At 33.8% G+C, this 20,779-nt stretch overlaps 1 protein-coding gene across 2 annotated transcripts in view; it reads left to right on the top strand.

Moving 5' to 3' along the window:
- The window catches only part of TBC1D32 (TBC1 domain family member 32), a 231,951-nt gene extending 219,039 nt beyond the window's left edge, over positions 1 to 12,912 (top strand). For both annotated transcript variants that reach the window (XM_032862420.1, XM_032862421.1), the window contains exon 34: positions 11,158 to 12,912. In XM_032862420.1, coding sequence (XP_032718311.1) covers positions 11,158 to 11,277 — 120 coding nt within the window. In that variant the 3' untranslated portion in view covers positions 11,278 to 12,912. The remainder of the gene's footprint in view (positions 1 to 11,157) is intronic.
- The last annotated feature ends 7,867 nt before the right edge of the window (positions 12,913 to 20,779 follow it).

Genomic DNA, 20,779 nt, shown 5'->3' with positions numbered 1-20,779 from the left:
ACTGAATTCAAAAGGTCTCAAACTTTTTACATATATCCCTAGAATGTTAGCTCAGGATTTTTTTTTTTTTTTTTTTTTTTTTTTTTTTGAGAGAGAGAGAGAGTGAGCATGAGCAAGGTGGGAGTGAAGGGCCAGGGGAGAGAGAGAGAATCTTAAGCATGCTCCATGCCCAGCAAGTAGCCTGACATGGGTCTCCATCTCAAAAGATCATGACCTGCGCCAAAATCCAGAGTTGGACGCTCAACCGACTGAGCCATGCAGGCCCCCCTTAGGAACATTTTTAATGAAAATATATACCAAGACAATGATTGTACATGTAAAAGGAAAACTTATGTAGAAAAATAAAACAGTTATCTGAAAGAGGTAATTTGGAGAACAGCGATGGTTAAACAAATGGGGATTATGTTGAGGACAAAATGTGGGTTCCTTTTTAGTACATGACACTTTCATTACTACTGTGGTCAATTATAGGAATTTCAGAGTCTGAAATTTTCCCAAGCACTTATAATGTCCTTTAACCTGTAATTCTCTAACCTTTTATCCCACTTCAGTTTCTCTTACAACGTTTGTCATAGCCAAAATTTTTTAATATATATTTTTGTTAGTCTTCCTCAGTATAATGTGTATGTTGCACTAGGACAGTGATTTTTGTCTATCTCATTTACTAATATGTTTTTAATGCCTTTAACAGGACCTGGCATATAATAGGTGCCTAATAAATATTTGTTGATAGAATAAACAAATACATATAAGAGAAAGATGAACTTATTTTTGTTCACATTTAAAAACAAACATTACTAAGTTCTTTAAATCTAATGTTGGTGCTTATTGCAGTTTCTTCTCTTTGTTGACTACTTCTTGATAAATTCTAAAGATCTTTTAAATGAAGGGGGAAAAGGTCATTACTCAAGTCCTATTTAAATTACTAAAATTTTAATTGAATTGGTTTAAATCCAAACTAAGAACATGTTGGCAAAGAACTAATTAATTTCAGTACTTATCCTGGAACTAACCTTCTTACTCCTTCTGTTTGTATTCATCTGAGGGATTAGGAAAAATATCTTTATGATATTGGACTTCATTTTATTTTTTGTTCTATTTCCAACAGGTAGGTCTCAAGTTCACTGATCTCTTTTGGTGGGCAGTTATTTTTCTTGTGAGATAAATTCGAGTATGGTTTATTTAAGTATTATTACATGCACCTTTACTCTATTAAGCCCTGTTATGACCTGTTGTTTCCCATGTTTATAAACATATATAGACTCTTTTCCATTTACTCACATTTTAACCAATCATGAAACTTTGGTTAATAAAGTGATGTTCATTTTTCCTTCCCTTGAAGACAAGTCAGAAATAGTTATATAATTTAAAAATTTCTCATTCAACTGTAGTTTTAAGTATTAAACCTGGGGAATTATGTTTTATGCTTTCTAATCCAGAAATCTCAGACTTGTACAAAGGGTGAAAAAAAAAAGGAGTAATTATCCATATAACTATAAACCACAGCCATAATACTATTCTTATATAGGTTACATGTTATCTCCTGACTGTACATATTTAAATATGATTGCTTCTGTAGAGGTGGAGTAGAATAGAGGACTTTTACTTTTTAGCATATTTATTGTTGTTGTTGTTTTTATTTATGAAGAATGGGTCCATACTTCTTTTATAATAAAACTTTTTAAAAGGGGGGTATTGAATCATTATATAAAAATAGATATAACAAGCATCTAACTGTTATAAATATATTCAAATAATCAGGCCCAATTGAAAGTTTCCAAAACACTGAAAACCACAAACATGTTTTCAACTATTATCAGTTATCCTGAGAAACTTCAGGTAATGGGATGGTTCCAGAAGATTGAAAATATGCACTTAAAATTTCCTGGTTTAAGTTTCCTTTATTGACAGAGAGTGACATGATAGAACCATTGCTTTAAGAATGATAATAATCTTTCTGAAGCATATAGTATAGAAACAATATTAACCCATTTGTATTCATTTGGGTTTAGGCTCAAGATTTTAAATTAGGCAGTTAGGAGTCTAGACTCATTGCCTATGTTTCTGACAGCCCACTGAGCAATTCTTCATGATCAGTGTATTAAAAAGATGATAAGGAATTTCTTAGACCAGGTGGTGAACATGAATAGTCAGGCCAAGTTTACTTGAAAAACAAAATCTGCCCCCCCCCAAAACCCCAAACACTTTATTTTTCCCCTTTTGACTAAATCACTAAATGATTAAATGAACGGCATGGGTATAAGATGATATCAGCAAGGTGTTTTCTGAGTTTTTCACATTTTCTTTGTAGACACAATAAATAAGTGGATTTGATAATAGAGCAGCATTATATATTATGTGTAATGAGTGCATTACTCCCACACGTGGTGATTGATAGATCAGTCCTGAGCTAAGACAACTTCTGAAGGTTTGTTGAAGGGCTTACTTAGTCCTTGGATTCAGGGTCCTGGATTTTTTTTATCAGTGACAGATGATGGTTCAGAAAATCTGTGAGCATTACACTTACCAGAAAGAAAAACATGCTCTAGAAAAATAAGCACAGTACTCTTAAATATACCAGTGAACTTAAAAGTCTAAAGTTTGTTGGTTTTCCTTTTTATTTTATTTTATTTTATTTGATTTGATGGAGAGAGAGATCACAAGTAGGCAGAGAGGCAGGCAGAGGGATAGGGAGAAGCAGGCTTTCCACTGAGCAGGGACCCCAATGTGGGGCTCGATCCCAGGACTCTGGGATCATGACCTGAGCCGAAGGCAGAGGCATAACCTACTGAGCCACCTAGGTGCCCCCCCCTTTTTTTTAAGTGGAGTGTCTCTGTCTCTTTCTCTCTCTCTCCCTCCCTCCCCCCCTTCCCACTCTCACTCACTCACTCACTCACTCTCACTCACTCATGCAATCAAGCCAGTTTAGAAAGAGTGTAATAGTACTTTAGAAGACCCACTGTTTTAGCCAACTAGCTATATTGCATTTCTCTCTAGCATGATAATAGGTTGGCAGTGATCTTGGTTTTAGTTTGTGAATTCAATTGATTTCAACTTGGGAAAAACGTCACTGAAATGCCAGGCTAGGAAAAGATTGCCTTCCAGTGAAAATCAGGCTATGAATGCTCAAGATAATTAATTAAAATGCTTCAACTAAATCCTGCATGTTATGGCAAAATCAATTTATAATTATGAAAAAATCAAATTAATTTCAATCCAATCAGTAAATTGTCAAGAGGAATTTTGTTGTTGTTGTTCCTGCAGCTGTTACCAGAACATGTTGACAGGGTAAGGAATGGAGATCAGTCTGAGAAATAGCACATGAATTGCTAAGCTTTTAAAAGACAAAAGTATACATGGTACAAAAAATAATTCATCATCTGAGGGAATAGATAAAACATGTTCGGTTTTATGTTAACTGTGGTTTGCAAATAAGTGTTTTTCACTGGTCTTATATCACTGGGTTTGCCTGCATTCAAATTCTGGCTCTGTCACTCTGTAAGCTTGGACACCTTGCTTAACCTCTCTGTGCCTTAGTTTTCTCATCTGTATAATTAGGTGTGAAATAATACCTATTACATGGAATTGTTGAGGAATTAAATGATACCTTTTAGATACCTACCTTAGAACACTGTCTGGCACATAGCAAGTGCATTAAAAAAATAGCAGTTATTTGAATATCTACATCCCTGTCCCATCCTTCTCTTGTTATTAACTGAAGAAAAAGATTGTATACAAGCACGGCAAAGGATGTAGGCCTTTTTTCTGAGTCCATAACTAGACCATATACTTTGCTTCCATTTTTTTCTTCTCTAGCCCTGTAGATATTTTAGGAAATCATAGTAATACCTGACATACACTTCAGATCTAGGTCAGGATCGTTCTCTTACATTGTATCTGATTAAGGCCTATTCCCTCATTTACCCCGCAAGGATTAGATCATCTCCCTAGTCATCACATAATGCCCATGTATCCCTCAGCTAAGTTAAAGTTAATTATTTATTATTTTTAAATTTTGTATTTAAAGTTGAATTTACTTAACATATACTGGATTATTACTTTCAGGGCTAAATTTAGTGATTCATCAGTTGCATATAACACCCAGTACTCATTACATCAAGTGCCCTCCTTATTAACCATCACCCAATTACCCCATCCCTCCACCCTCCTCCCCTCCTGCAGTCTTCAGTTTGTTTCTTATAGTTAAGAGTCTCTTATGGTTTGCCTCCCTCTCTGTCTTCATTTTATTTTTTTCTTCCTTTCTCCTATATTCATCTGTTTTGTTTCTTAAATTCTATATACGAATGAAATCATATAGTATTTATCTTTCTCTGCCTGACTTACTTCGATTAGCATAATACCCTCTAGTTCCATCCATGTCATTGGAAATGGCAAGATTTCATTTTTTTTGATGGCTGAGTAATATTACATTGTATGTATGTATGTATGTATGTATGTGTGTGTGTGTGTGTATACACTACATCTTTTTTATCCATTCATCTGTTGATGGCCATCTAGTCTCTTTCCATATTTTGGCTATTGTGGACATTGCTGTTAGAAACATTGGGGTGCATGTGCCCTTTCGAATCATTATGTTTGTGTTCTTTGTATAAATACCCAGTAATGTAATTGCTGGTTCATGGGATAGTTCTATTTTTACCTCTTTGAGGAAGCTCCATACAATTTTCCAGAGTAGGTGTACGAGTTTGCATTCCCACCAATGGTGTGAGAGGGTTCCCTCTTCGCATCCTTGCCAACATCTGTTGTTTCCTGAGTTGTTAATTCTAGCCATTCTGATCAGTGTGAGGTTATATGAGTTAAAATCTTTTAAGAATCACCTACTCTTTCCTAAATACTTATGAACCTCATACTCTGTCCAGAGCTACGCACACTCTATAAACTTCCCTAATCCTTAGTGTGCTTATTAAAACTGACATATCTGGACTCCTCCCCAGACCTACCCAAACAATTTTCGTGACAGGCCTGAGTTGCCAGGTTTTAGTATAAAATCTCAAATTGCTTGAAACCTTTGACTATGTAAAAATGTTACTTTTGAAACTTGAATCCAGAATGCCAACACCAGGGATTTAATAGTTTTGGGGCTGTTGAGCTCTGGGATTTCTGATTATACCAAGCACCCCAGGAGAAACATACTAGAAAAAACATTACTCACAGATTGGTTGTTTTTCTACCATTTTGACCAAGAAAGAAGGTCCTACACAAAAAATCATCTCTAGCAAAGGTAAAGAGCAGAGCCAATTTCACAAAACTCCTTCTTTCATGTGACTCTTACTATATAATTTGATGCTTCTTATGTGAGATTTGATATCCATGTAAATCCTTTAAGTTACCTCGGTATATTAAGTTCTGCCCCTTTTGTCCTAAACTTTTATATGTTTCCAGGTGATTATTAATAAGTGTCAACTCATTGTTCCCATTTAACCCATTCAAAGTGACTTTTCTTCAGACTTTATAAAGAACTCTTATGTCTTTTTTTGAAATAATCTTTCAAATGCATTAATAATTAAATTTGGGAAATAATATAGCAAACATGCTTAAACTTGATCCTGAAGTCATAAAACTAAGGCATGTAATGTTAGCACACCCAGTCTTTTTGTACTTTGTATAATTTTTCACCCCAAAAGGCATTATCTTTGATTCATATTCCAGATTTACAAGACTTGCAGTAGCTCTAAAAATTTTTTTTTTTTTTAGAGGCTCAGTGGATTAAGCCTCTGCCTTTGGCTCAGGTCATGATCTCAGGGTCCTGGGATCAAGTCCCGCATCAGGCTCTCTGCTCAGCAGGGAACCTGCTTCCCCCTCTCTCTCTGCCTGCCTCTCTGCCTACTTGTGATCTCTCTTTCTCTCTGTCAAATAAATAAATAAAATATTTAGAAAAAAATAAAATAAAAAACATTTTTGCTAGAAATTATTTTTGGAAACTTTAACTGATACAAGTAATGTTTGAAAGCATAGGTATAGTTTGATTTCTGTAAGGGGCACGTTCCTGAGACATTGCAAGAAAAGACAGTAATACAATATTTTAAGTGAAATGTTCCCTTATGTTTTTGGCAAGGGGTGGAAAAACAGACGAGTCAGTAATCTTCGATGTTGAACATTATAGATTTGTAGCATGATCAAGAAAATCTAACAGCCATTTTAGAGACCATCAGTAAATAAAGATGTTTTTCCTATGAAACCATTAACACCTTGAGTGCTTATTGAATGCCAAGCACTGGGCAAAGGGATTTATGGGTATTATTAATTCACTCATTGACTTACTCGACTATTATACAACAGCTGTGTCTCAGGCACAGCTGTGTTATAAGACAGGCTGTGTCTCTACCCACACTGACCTTCATTCTAGTGGTAGACAAGTATTTGAATAAATACATAATGCTTCAGGGGCGCCTGGGTGGCTTAGTGGGTTAAAGCCTCTGCCTTCCGCTCGGGTCATGATCCCAGGGTCCTGGGATCGAGCCCTGCATCGGGCTCTCTGCCCAGTGGGAAGCCTGCTTCCCCTTCTCTCGCTCTCTCTCTGCCTGCCTCTTCACCTACTTGAGATCTCTGTCTGTCAAATAAATAAATAAAATCTTAAAAAAAAAAACATAATGCTTCAGGTATTGATAGATCTTATCATAAGGAAATCAAACATCTTAAGAGAGTCATACTAAGTCAGAGATGCTGTATAGAGTCCAGCAAAGGCTACTCTGAGAGAGTAAGCAGAGATCTGAATGAAGCAAAGGAAAAAGCAAAGCAAGGACTTCTGGGAAAAATTCTTCTAAATAGAAAGAAAGGCAAATGCAGAATTCTTAGAGGTAAGAATGAGGTTGACCCACTTAGAAAGTGTTGAGATGACCACTGTGGCAGAACAAGATGAGATAGTACAGTAAGAGAGGAGTCAGGGCCAGATCATATAAGGTTTTATAGTCCAGGAAAAGGAGTCTAGACAGTACAACTTTATGCCATTATTGTCTGCATTTGCACAGGAGAAATTGAGGCTTAGAGTGTCGGTAAACTTCCTCAGGTTCAGGTTCATACATCTAGTAACTAGTACAAGGGAGTTTGGACCATTTTTGCTATGAATCCAAATATTGTACTCCTTCTAGTATATCAGGTTGACTCTCGCTAACTAGTCTGGTTACCTTTTTAAAAACCTTAAATTCAGTGGACCTTCTAGTTAAATGTTCTCAATAGTAAAAGAAAAATCAGTGGATACATATTTGAAACTGGGTTCTGTATACAAAGGAGAGAGGCAAGCTGTGTATATGCCACATCATGTAATATTGAATGCACATGAAATATTGTGGTTTAGAATAGTAATTTTTATTTTTCATTTTGTTAATTTTTGAATTTTATTTTATTTTTTTCGGTGTTCCAAAATTCATTGTTTATGCATCACACCAGTGCTCCATGCAATACGTGCCCTCCATAATACCCACCAGGCTCACCATTTTTTAAAAGATTTTATTTATTTGAGAGAGCAAGCAAGTGAAAGAGAGCACAAGCAGAGGGAGAGGCAGAGGGAAAGGAAGAAGCAGACTCCCCACTGATCAGGGAGCCTGATGCAGGACTCAAACCCAGGACGCTAGGATCATGATCTGAGCCAAAGGCATATGCTTAACCAACTGAGCCACCCAGACACCCTAGAATAGTAATTTTTTAATGCTTTTTGATGATTTCAACATTTGAAACCTAGCATTAATGAAGAGAGCCAATTACTGGTTGAAAAGCTATTAAGATATAAAAAAGAAAATGCAGTATGCTCAAAATGAACTTCTAACCAAGATATAAACCACTTCAGAAGTAACATATTAGAAAATATAGTCCATTGTTTATATAAAAAGGGATAGTATTGCTTTATATAATTACATGTTTGCCTACTTAAAGAATAAGGGAATTCATGTGTGCCTGGCTAGCTCAGGACAGCATGCAACTCTTAATGTTGGGGTCATAAAATCAAGCCCCACATTGGAGGTAGAGATTACTGAAAAAAAAAAAAAAAGTGAATTCATATTTTTATACAGAGTCCAATACACTGAGATCTATAAACAAAATGATAAAGCAGTATTCTGAAGAAATTGTCTTCTATAAATTGAATGATAAGCTGGCAGTCTAAATGGTTATAATTACAAAGTAAAGTTATCCACTAAAGTCATTAGAGAACATTTAGGATAAAATGAAAAATACACCACTCTGAAGATAAAAAGTAGAATTAGAGATTCTGAAGATTTTATTCACAGTTATAAATTATAAAATTTAAATAATGAACTGCATCATTTAAAAACATTATTTTAAAAATGAATGTTTTTCTCTTATGAAATAATGACCTTTATAGACTTATTTGGCCATTTTTATTTGTTTCAAGTTTTTATTTAAATTCCAGTTAGATAACATATTGTATAATATTAGTTTCAGGAGTAGAATTCAGTGATTCATTACTAAGATACAATACCCAGTGCTTATCAAAAGGCCCTTCATAATACCCATCACCCATTTAATCCATCCCCCATCCTCCTCCTCCAGCAACACTCAGTTTGTTCTCTATAGTTAAGCATCTACTTTATGGTTTGCCTCCCTTTTTTTCCCCTATGTTCATCTGTTTTGCATCATTTCTTAAATTCCACATATGAATGAAATCATATGGTATCTATCTTTCACTTATTTTGTTTGGCATAATACTCTCTAGCTCCATCCACATCACTGTAAATGGCAAGATTTTATTCTTTTTGATGGCTGAGTAATATTCCAGCATGTGTGTGTGTGTGTGTGTGTGTGTGTGTGTGCGCGCGCATGCACGTACCATATCTTCTTTATCCATTCATCAGTTGATATATGTTTGGGCTTTATCCATTATTTGGCTATTGTTGATAATGCTACTGTAAATATTAGGATGCATGTGTCCATTCAAATCAGTATTTTTGTGTCCTTTGGGGAAGTACCTAGTAGTGCAGTTGCTGGATTGTAGGGTAGTTCTATTTTTACCTTTTTGAGGAAACTGCATACTGTTTCCAGAGTGGCTGCACCGGTTTGCATTATGGATGTCTCTTCAGAATAGTTATCAGGGTATTTTCTCTTTAACTTGAAATTAATGTCCAAAAATTAAAGCCATAATTCAAAAAATATTTTAAGGAAAAATATATGTAAGACAAGTGATAACAATGGTTCTCCATAAGTGGAACAGTAATTAAAAGATGTTCAATAGATTTTGCATGTTTTTGCCCAGAAAAGAATTATTAGAGCTATTATTCAAATGGTGTCATCTCCTATTGTGATTCAGTTAATGAACAATAAGCATTCTTTTAAAAATCATGTGTATGCACTAAAGCAAGTTTTCTAACATTGGGTTTTTATCTGTTAGAATAACACATTACTATAATTTCTCTCCACTGACATAGAGACTCCTCATTAAAGTTTTAATGAGGAGTTGATCAGTACCAAATCACACATAATTTGAATGAAAAGAATGGTTAAATTCATAAATAGTTCCTGACCTACTACAGTAACTGTTTGAAGTGAATTCTTGAGCAGTAAGAATTGTCTTCAATCCTGTTTTTCCCCAAAAGCAAAGTGAAATATTTTTTGATAAGAGAGAAATTTACAAAGACCCAGTATTTCTGCTATTCATAAGATGAACATCTTCCCTTTGATTGAGTTGCTTATACATAAAACTGGAGACACAATATATACCTCAGCTGTTAATGTTTTAGGACAGGGACCTGCCAAATTAACCTTCGTGTCTTCAGTTTATAATCAAGAATGAATGAGTTAATGAAGAAATAAAGGAATAGATAACAATTATTTTTTTAAATTAAGGGTAAAGTTCAGTTTTTTTTTAAAGATTTTATTTATCTAATTGACAGAGAGAGATCCCAAGTAGGCAGAGAGGCAGGCAGAGAGAGTGAGAGGGAAGCAGGCTCCCCACTGAGCAGAGAGCCAGAGTCGGGAATTGATCCCAGGACCCTGAGATCATGACCCGAGTCGAAGGCAGCGGCTCAACCCACTGAGCCACCCAGGCACCAAAAGTTCAAATTTTTATGTTGGGAGGAGTTAGCTCTAGCCAGTGTTATAATGTTACACATACAACTTAACATCATTTAGTTTTTTCGGCTATAACATCAAACTTGTAGATCAGTAATTTTTTTTTTTTTGATGTACCAACTATTGCTCCAGGTTATCCATATTTCAGGTGATATATGGCAAAATAAGTATAAGTTCTCCCAAGTCATTTGCAAGCTGAGAACTATTGCTTAAATAAGTGAGCCGTAACGTTTGAGGAAGGCTTTTACAAACATTCATCCTTACTGAGAATTGTGTGTAGTGTTTTCCTAGTCATTATACATTCATGTATCTCATCTATAAACTGATCACCTCAAACACAATTATCTGGTAGGATAGTATATTATCTTTTGTTCTTTTTGAACTGCTTTTGTTTTTTGTTAGTACTTTTATCTCTAAACTGTAATCTCTAGAAAGGCATGAATTGTCCAACTTTTAAAATAACCTCCAAAACTCTGACCATAATACTACGTTGGATTAGATATGATTTTTCTTTAGAATTTTTGGAGGGTAGGTACTTCATAGCTTGTATTTAGAAATGGTAAAAGAAATAGCTGTACAATTCCCTTAAAGTCTCCAAGATTTTAAGTGAGTATTCCTACTCTTTTATTCTTGAGTGCCTCATTTGGGACATTAACCATTAAATTCAGAATTAGCATAGACATGCACAGTACCAACATTATGAGTTATAGACTATTGAAGGTTTTATGAACCTTCAGAGCTGTAGAACAGATATTTCTTGAACATTATAGTATCCTTTGATAAGCTTTAAGGTCTTTATTCATTAAAAATGTGAACAATCATTCTATAATTGAAACTTTATCCAAAATAGTAGGAAGATTTCATTAAGTAAGAATTTCTTATTTTTTGTTAGCTGTAAAACGTATTTGGTTTTACAAACAGACAAGCTTGTTTCATAGGTACATGATTTTTTGCTCACATACATACATAGCCTACTACATAAAAAACAATTACACATTTACTAGCAACATAAAGCCCCCATCTATAGCTGAAAAAGTCAACTATTTAAAAATTCATCAACTTAGAATTGTGTTTCTTTACGCAAGCAAATTAATTTCTCTTTGTATTTTTTGACAGGAGGAAGCACTGCATGGTTTTCGAGTGAGTGATTACTTTGAATACATGGAGATTTTGGAACAAAACTACCGAACAGTAGTGCTGAGAGACATGCGGAACATTAGAGTGCAGAGCACATAGATGGTGGAGTGCATAGTTTAATGTCATGTTTTATTTATTTGTAAAGAAAACAGGGGGACTTGATTGTCTTCTGTGTCTAAACAACATATGCTTTGTGAATACCCATATTGTGAATCAATACTGGGACTCTTTCAATATAATAATATATATTTGATTAGGAATTAGCTCAATTTGTGACATGAAGTAAATTCATTTTTGTTAAGTTCGTTGTTTTCTGAGGCTGTTTTAGAATCAGATCTAATTTACTTATAGTTCTTTATGTTTAAGAGCTGGTCCCAACTGACATCTCTTTCTTTACCAGAAGATTAAAATATTTTTTTCTAAATGAGTTTTGAAAGAAGCATCAACATTATAAATAATTGTTTGACTAGCCAGAGAGAGAGTCCATACGAACAAGGAAGACATTTATTTTCTTCATGTTTTGTCTGCACCTATAAAGGAAAATAGACAAAGCCACAATTTCTAATTTTACATGTGGAGGAAATGAATTATATTTATCATAGCAAATGCTAAGAAAACTATTGTTCTTAGACATAATTGTTTTTCTAGGAATTGTTTTTGATACCTATATCAAATTATAATTTTTCATGTGAAATGTAGGCTCTACATGGTTCATTTAGAAGATAGATTGGTTATTTCATACTGATAAGCATTTGACTTTTCATTTGTTATGCATTTTTCTTAGTGATAAATTTTATTTGTACTGAACTTAAAAACATTAAGGAGAATAACTTCTAAATTATTTTAAGTGAGTAACACAATGTTTTATTTAAATAGAAGGCTTTGCTCCAGTGAGATAAATACAATTTGCTAAAGTCTGTTTTCTTATAACTGTCACATTTAATATATGAAAAATAATACACAAAAATATTTTTCAGTTAGCAATTTTAACAAATTTTTTTAACTTATGGATGGTAATTATTTTGTATGCATTACTTATATTTAAATATAAATCAACCAATAAAACCATTTTGAAGCCTTTTTTTCTAAAACCAAAAATAGCTCATCCACAAACTCATTTTTCCTTTCAGTATCATGACACAACTGGCACCATACAGTTTTCAGCTGTGTGATATTTAGGCTATTGTAATATCAACCTTCCAAAATTGGGTTTTATGCTGTTAATGCTAACAGTAGCTGCTCAGTAATGGTGTTCGTAAAGGGCATTGAAAAAGTTGAGAAAAGAAAATTGAGCAAGTTAATTTGACATATTGCTCCCTTTAGCTCTGGTTGATAGAGTTAAGTAAGAGAGTCCTAGGTTACTCAAAATACCAAGCTTTTGTCTACTTTCAAACTTAATTTTGGAAAGCTGTAATACATGTTTATGGTTTCATTTCTTCCCATTCTGTTCCTGAGTTACTGTTATTGATACTAAGAAATTGCAGCTTTATTTCCTTTTTAAAAGCTCTTACATGGTAATTGGAAAAATAGATGGAGAAGGAACTATCTTAGTTTTATAATATTCATTGGTGATTTTGATTGAAAACTGAAGTAAGATCTAGATAATAACAGTTACATTTTGGAAAAGTGAATTCAGCTGAAGCCAGAAGGCGTTTGTGTTCATTTGTTAAATAAATGTCTTATGAACAATGACCTAGCGATTTGGTGAAATAAAATGTAAAATATGGTCATTTATGTAGCTAGAATTGTAAATTATTTTTGTACCTATTATTCTAAGAATACTATTTAGAATAGAAATAAACACAACCCTGCCTTGACTTTCAGTTTTGTTTTAATTATTTAAAGTATAAGTCCTTAGGACAGACTTTATTTCTATTTTATGAATGGGTACCTCATACATTTTACAGGATTCATTATGAGAAACTATATTTTATGGTAACAGTGTAAACAAATGTGAAAACAGTATAAACAAAAGGGAAAATGTGAGCACTCGTATATAAATCTTTGAATACCTATTTTCAGAATTTCATCTCTGTAATTATGCCTGCTCAGAATTTCATCTCTGTAGTTATGCCTCCTCATAATGCATAGGCATCTAAGGAATCTGTGAAGGTAAAGTAAATCTCAGAAATTAATCTAACTTTAATAGAATTCTAACTTAATCTATGATTATTAAATTATGGCATGTTAAAGAAATTTCTTTGGTTGTTCATTTAACAGACATGTTTTGAGGGTTGCACGTGTAATATTTTTACTATCCAAGATAGGAAAAATAACAGCACTTAACAGCACTACTACTCACAGAGTCCATAGTCCTCATGGAGACATGAATAATTTTAAACTGTGAGAACATAGTTTTAAAGATCACAAGAATTTATCTCTGGATTTGGTGGCTTTGATGAGAACAGTTTTGATGGAGTAGTGAAGTTTGTTTGGAGCAGGGTTAATTGATGCTGAGAGGAAAGACTGGAGACCGATCCTTCTAGGAGCATTGCTGAACAGGGAAAGAGAATATGGGTGGTAGCTAGAGGAGGCGTGGGGTCAAAGACTTTTTTAAGATGGAGAGTGGAAGCATGTTTTTATGTGAGTGGAAATGATGCAGTAAAGAAAGGAAAACATACTGAAGAGAAAAATGCTGGAGTGAATGTCTTGAGGCTCATTACTGTAGGAGTAAAAACTGCAACAGCCATTTTGGAAGTTTGAGTTTTGTTTGTTTTTTCTTTTTCAAATTAAGTTAAATGCACACTTCACTGTGTGACTCAGCAATATTCTTTGTAAGCATTTCCCCTAAAGAAATGAAAGATATCTCCATACAGAGGCATGCATGAATAATAAAGCTTTATTCATCATAGTCCCAAACTGGAAACAACCCAACTGGTGAATAGATAAACAAATGTAGTTCATTCCATTAAATGGAATACATCTCAGCATTAAAAAGTACCACCTACTGATGCACACAAAAGTATACATAGGATTCCATTTACATGATGTTCTAAAAAAGGTATATCTATGTGACAGAAGGTTACTGATTTCCAGGGCCTAGGCTGGGGTTGGGTGTGAAGAAAAGGATTTACTATATAGAGGCAGAGGGGACATTTATGTCATAATTGTAATTATGGCTACATGACTATATTTTTAAAAGTACTTTGAATTGTGTGCTTAAAATGAGTGTATTTTAAGTTTCACTTCAATAAAGCTGATTATCAAAAGATAAATACTGCAAAGAAAAATTGATAAATCTGTTGTAATGGAAGTGTCTCAACATCAGCAATTATGTTAGCCATAGGTTACTTGTGGATGCATTAAACAAGTTGAGGAAAATCCTTTCTATTTCTATTTTGGTGAGAGTTTCAGGAATAGAATTTGTTTGGAAATGATTTTATCGAATACTTTAAGTGAAAGTAATCTTTGCATGAGTTTCATCTTTATTTTGGTAAGATTTCCCAAGATTAACTCTACTTGGTCATAATATTTTATCATTTTTACATATTGTCAGACTTGATTTGTTAAAATTTTATTAGGGATTTTTATGTTCATAAGGGATATTGATCTGTATTCTTTTTCTGATTTTGGTATCATGATAATGCTGGCTTCATAAAATGAGAAGTGTTCATCTGTTTTCTAGAAGTTTATATGAAATGGTATTATAGTCTAGAAGTTTGTATAAAAGGTATTATATTTTTTCCTTCAATGTTTGATAGAATTTCCCAGTGAAGCCTGGAATTTTCTTTGTGATAGAATAATTTTTTTTTAAATTTCTTTTCAGTGTTCCAGAATCAATTGTTTATGTACCACATCCAGTGTTCCATGCAGTATGTGCCCTCCATAACACCCACCACCAGGCTCACCCAACCCCCTACTACCCTTCCCTCCAAAACCCTCAGTTTGTTTCTCAGAGTCCACAGTCTCTCATGGTTCATCTCCCCTTCCAATTTCCCCCAACTTACTTCTCCTCTCCATCTCCCCATGTCCTCCGTCTTATTCTTCATGCTCCACAAGTAAGTGAAACCGTATGATAATTGACTTTTTCTGCTTGACTTATTTCACTCAGCATGATCTCTTCCAGTCCCATCCATGTTGATACAAAAGTTTGGTATTCATTCTTTCTGATGGAGGCATAATACTCCATTGTATATATGGACCACAGCTTCCTTATCCATTCGTCCATTGAAAGGGCATTTTGGTTCTTTCCAGTTTGGTGACTGTGGCCATTGCTGCTATGAACATTGGGGTACAGATGGCCCTTTTTTTCACTACATCTGTATCTTTGGGGTAAATACCCAGTAGTGCAATTGCAGGGTCATAGGGAAGCTCTATTTTTAATTTCTTAAGGAATCTTCACACTGTTTTCCAAAGTGGCTGCACCAACTTACATTGTGATAAGATTTTTTACAAAAGAAAATTAATTTCTCTCATAGATACATGGCTATTCAAAATATTTATACTTAAGTGAACTTTGGTAATTTATTTTAAGATATTTCTCCATTTTATCAAACTGTCAAATTTATAGGTGTTGAGTTGTTGATAATATTACTTTGTTACATATTTAATATGTGTAGAATTTGTGATGATGTCACTGCTCTCAGTTTTGGTAATGTTCATTTGCATCTTACGTTTTTTTCATGATCTGTCTGCTAGAAGTTTATAAATGTTCTCAAAGAACTAGCTTTTAGTTTCAGCAATTTCTCTTTTTCTGTTCCATTGATTTCCACTCAGAACTTTATTATCCTTCTATTTTCTTTCAGTTTCATTTGCTCATATTTATCTAGTTTCTTAAAGTCATTTATTTGAGATCCTTCTTTTCTAGTATGGCTGGTTAGTGCTTTGAAATTCCCAGTAAGTACTGCCTTAGTTGCATCCACAAATTTTGATTTGTTGCTTACACATTTTATATAGTTGGAAATACTTTATATTTTACCTTTTGATTTTGTTTGATACATGGGTTATTTAGAGATGTGTAATTTAGTTTCCATATATTTGGGGATTTTTCTAGGTATACAGTTGAACAACAGATTTAAACTGTGCAGGTTCATTTATAGTTTTGTGTTGTTTTTACAGTGCAGTCCTGTAGATGTATTTTCTCTTCCTTATGACTTAACATTTTTACATCTAGCTTAGTTTAAGAATATATAGTACAAGGGCACCTGGGTGGCTCAGGGGTTGAAGCCTCTGCCTTCGGCTCAGGTCATGATCTCAGGGTTCTGGGATCGAGCCCCGCATCGGGCTCTCTGCTCAGTGGGGGGCCTGCTTCCCTCTCTCTCTGCCTGCCTCTCTGCTTACTTGTGATCTCTCTCTCTCTCTCTGTCAAATAAATAAATAAAATCTTAAAAAAAAAAAGAATATATAGTACATAAAATATATAAAATATATGTATTAATTGACTATTATCAGTAAGGTTTCCAATAAACAGAAGGCTATTGATAGTCACATTTTGAGCAAATCAAAAGTTACACGTGAATCTTCCATTATAGGGAGTGGGAGTTTCCACTTCCCTAAACACTCTTGTTCAATGGTCAACTCTATTTCTGCTACTGATTTCTAATAATTTCATTGTGGCTAGAACATTCTTTATGTTAATTTTTAAAAATTTATTAAAATGTATTTTATGTTCCAGATTATCTGCCCGTAAATGCTTTTCATGTAACTTAAAAGAAATGTATATTTTGCTGTTTTTGTGTGGAGTGGTCTGTGAATCTCAGATCAAATTATTTGGTATTATTTGTCTTGTGTATCTTTACTGACCTTTCTGGCTACTTGTTTTAGCTATTGTGAGAATAATGTTGAAATTAACTATAGTTGTGGATTTTCTGTTCCTCCTTTTCAGTTCAGTTTTTTTTCCTTCATGCATTTTAAAGGCCAATTATTAGGTGTATAAATTTTTGACTGTTATATATATATATTTTTTTTTTTAAAGATTTTATTTATTTATTTGACAGACAGAGATCACAAGCAGGCAGAGAGGCAGGCGGAGAGAGAGAAAGGAGGAAGCAGGCTTCCTGCTGAGCAGAGAGCCTCATGTGGGGCTCAATCCCAGGAAGCTGGGATCATGACCCAAGCCAAAGGCAGAGGCTTTAACCCACTGAGCCATCCAGGTGCCCCTACTGTTATATACTTTTGATGAATTAACTGTTTTATCCTTGTGAAATAACTGTGTTTATCCCAGTAATACTTTTTTCCTCTGAAGTCTGAATTTAGTATCTAATATTTAATAGTCTTCTGAATTTAATATTCATATGCCTATTCCAAGGTTTTGTTTTGTTGTTTAGGATTTGGGTGATCTTTCTCCATTATTTTACTTTACCCTTATGTATTTTTATATTTAAAGTGATTTTATTGTAGGCAGCATAGTGGGTCTAGCTCCCTTTCCCCAATCTTAGCAAATCATGCCTTCTTGTTTAGGCCATTGTTTACCTTGTAAACCTTGTACACCTTTACATTGTAGACCTTGTTTAGACCATTTACATTTCATGTAATTATTGATATGTTTGGCTTTACATTTTATATTTGCATTTATCATCTTGTTTTCTATTTGTTTCAACTGTTTTATTCCCCCTTTTTTTCCTGCCTTCTTTTGGATTAATTGATTGTTTTAGTTGATTTCCATATTATGCCCTTCACTGGTTTATTGGAGGTATTTCTTTCTTTATATTAGTGAATTTTTCAGGTTTATGTTACACATCTTTAGTTATCCATAGTCTACCTTCAAATAATATTACACTACTTTGTCTTTAGTAGAAGAACCTTATAACCAATAAACTCCAGAACTTTACTGGGTCACTCTGATCCAAAGCATTCTCTCATTTCTCTTAAATTATAAAAGGTTCCTTAACTATCCTCTTGTAAATAATTACATAGCCTTACATGCTGTTTCTTATATTATTATTTTGAATTTTTTTCACTCTTATTATTTAATGCCTGCATTATTATTCAACAAATGGATGAGTAGCAAATACTTTTCTTTGGGAATGTCATCTCCCCAAAATTAAGTATATATTTCAAAAGGACACAAGCAAAGGTTATTCTCATCTCCCAGAAATTCTAGCCCAGTGCCAGGCACAAAGCAGAATATCAGATTATTTGCTGAACAAAATATCAAAGTTGTTTTGAATTATTACAATAATACAGAAGGAACACAGTTTGAAACCTTAGACCTCGTTTTCCTCTCCTCTCCTTTAATACGTAAATCAGGGAGGAAACAACTTATGTTCTTGTTACAAATATGTTTTCTGCTTGTTTATTGTGGAATGTATTTTTAATAAAAATAATAGTTTATTAAATTCTCTTTAGCAACAATTATACCAAAAATATATGTGTGTTTTCCTTTTGTGTTTGTGTACGTATGTGTGAGTGGTTCATTGCATATGGGTATTATTTTGGCTATAACACACATCTGATAGGCTTGTGTGACCTAGCTCAGCAATCTAACATTATTTGGAAATACCTTTTTAAAATATACTATGTGTACTTATCTCTTATTTATAAAAAAGGACAGATACATTTGGTGTTTGAATCTGTATAACCAGGTAGAGAGTCAAGAATCCTAAATGATGTAGTGAAGGCAGAAGACTTGAACATCTCATGTGTCAAGATCTCTCTTAGTACAATGATGCTAAATATTTCTAAATTTGTTCTTGCTAAGCCTGTCCTTAATGATTCCTGTTTTATATTTGATGGTTTAGACATAGCCAACAAACTACTGCCTCTTTCTGTAAAGTTTTACTGAACACTGTTTGTTTGTTTATGTATTATCTGTTGCTCTTTTATAATGGCAGCATTGAAGAGTTGTGACAGTATGTGTGGCCTGTAAAACTAAAATATTTACTATCTAGTCTTTTAGTTTTTTTGCCAGCTCTGGTTTAGAGTACTAATTACATGTGTAAATCCAAATCCACTCTGGGATAAACTTTTTAGAAATACAGAAGATGCTAGAAGACATGTAATAAAAAAATCTTTATTTCACAAATGAAGCTATGACTCAGAAAGTAAAGAAGGGGGTACCAAGATTATATAGAGGAGAAATATAATGCAGTAGATAAAACTGGGAGCTCAGGAGGCAGACTGCCTGAATTTAGATCCTGGCTCTGTCATTAAGTTATTTAATTCCTCTGTACCTCAGTTTACTTGTTGGTAAAATGGGCATAATAGTAGTACTTACCTCATAGGATTATAATTGCAATGCATAAGTTTTTTTCAGAAAACTGTGGCTATTATTTTTTGTCATAAGGCTAGTTGGTGATTGCATAGCCTGGAACCTAGTTCTTTTGGACTTTAAGTTCAAACCTCTTTCAACTGTATTATTTATTCATTTTTATTAAATTCCTACTGTGGATCAGATGCTCTTAGGTATAATTATAATCTTTTCTGTCATTCAGCTTTTTCCAGGAGTAACATATTTTCCTATTTTATGTTTTCCTTACTGGTTATAAAATGACAGAGAAGTCCTATACAATCCAAGGTTAGACATATCTTTGTACTTTATTCAGTTTCCCCATGTTTCCTTCCTATTTTGAAAGGTTAATTTTTTCGTACCTTAGATTTTGTGATGCAGATCAAGGTATAATGGATTTGCAATGTATTTTTGGATTGTTTTATATTCTCCAGTAATAAATAAAATGTTTTATGTGACAAAATTTACTAACATGTTCTCTGTAGCAAAATTGACCTACCTCCATTTTTTTTCAGCAGAATATTAAGAATTATTGCTGGGGCGCCTGGGTGGCTCAGTGGTTTAAGCCTCTGCCTTCGGCTCAGGTCATGATCTCAGGGTCCTGGGATCGAGCCCTACATCGGGCTCTCTGCTCAGTGGGGAGCCTGCTTCCTCCTCTTTCTCTCTCTGCCTGCCTCTCTGCCTACTTGTGATCTCTGTCTGTCAAATAAACCAAATCTTTAAAAAAAAAAAAAAAAAAAAAAAAAAGAATTATTGCTTACGTAAATACATTGCCACCTACTTATCTGATGAGTTTAAACAGGGTCAGGGCAGTTAGCCTCACATAAAACCTGAATTTTCACCACTAGGAATATTTTAGTTTTTAAAATCAGTTAACTTCCTTGGCATGTTTCCCACTCCATATTCTACTGTTGGCAGTAGGCCACCATGAAATGCTAAGCACCATGGAAATAATTGGACTGTCATGTTTGCTAATAGAGTGCATTTGAGATACATTGGGGAAGACAGTTATTAAAATGTTGGCTGTTAAAATTTGATCATCTAATCCAGGATTTAGGCTTTGATCTGCTATCAGAATAAGTGTCAGTTCTTTACTGAATAACATGTTTATATTTAGTCTTTAACTAAAATGCTAAATTTCATCTTTTTTAGAGCATCTCTAAAATCCTTTTTCTTACAACATCAAATATAATTAACTACAGTTACATTGGAAATCATTAGATAATGGAAACCAAAATGCTCTATTAGTCAAATGATCCCCATATTATATCAACATAACTGCCTCCATTTCAATTTTCCTTAGAGCAAATTTCTCACATTAGTATTTTTCTCACTATCATGAAATTATTTGGGCTTAAAAAAAGTATTTATTAGAATGGATGATAGGTACAGCAGAGACTGGATAATGTCCCACAGATTCTTCTTCCTGGACTA

Source organism: Lontra canadensis, unplaced genomic scaffold (genome assembly GCF_010015895.1).
Source record: "Lontra canadensis isolate GAN:19392208 unplaced genomic scaffold, GSC_riverotter_1.0 scaffold23, whole genome shotgun sequence".
NCBI classification, from domain to species: domain Eukaryota; kingdom Metazoa; phylum Chordata; class Mammalia; order Carnivora; family Mustelidae; genus Lontra; species Lontra canadensis.
Note: the sequence above shows the minus strand (reverse complement) of the source record. Positions and strands in the feature narration are given on the sequence as shown.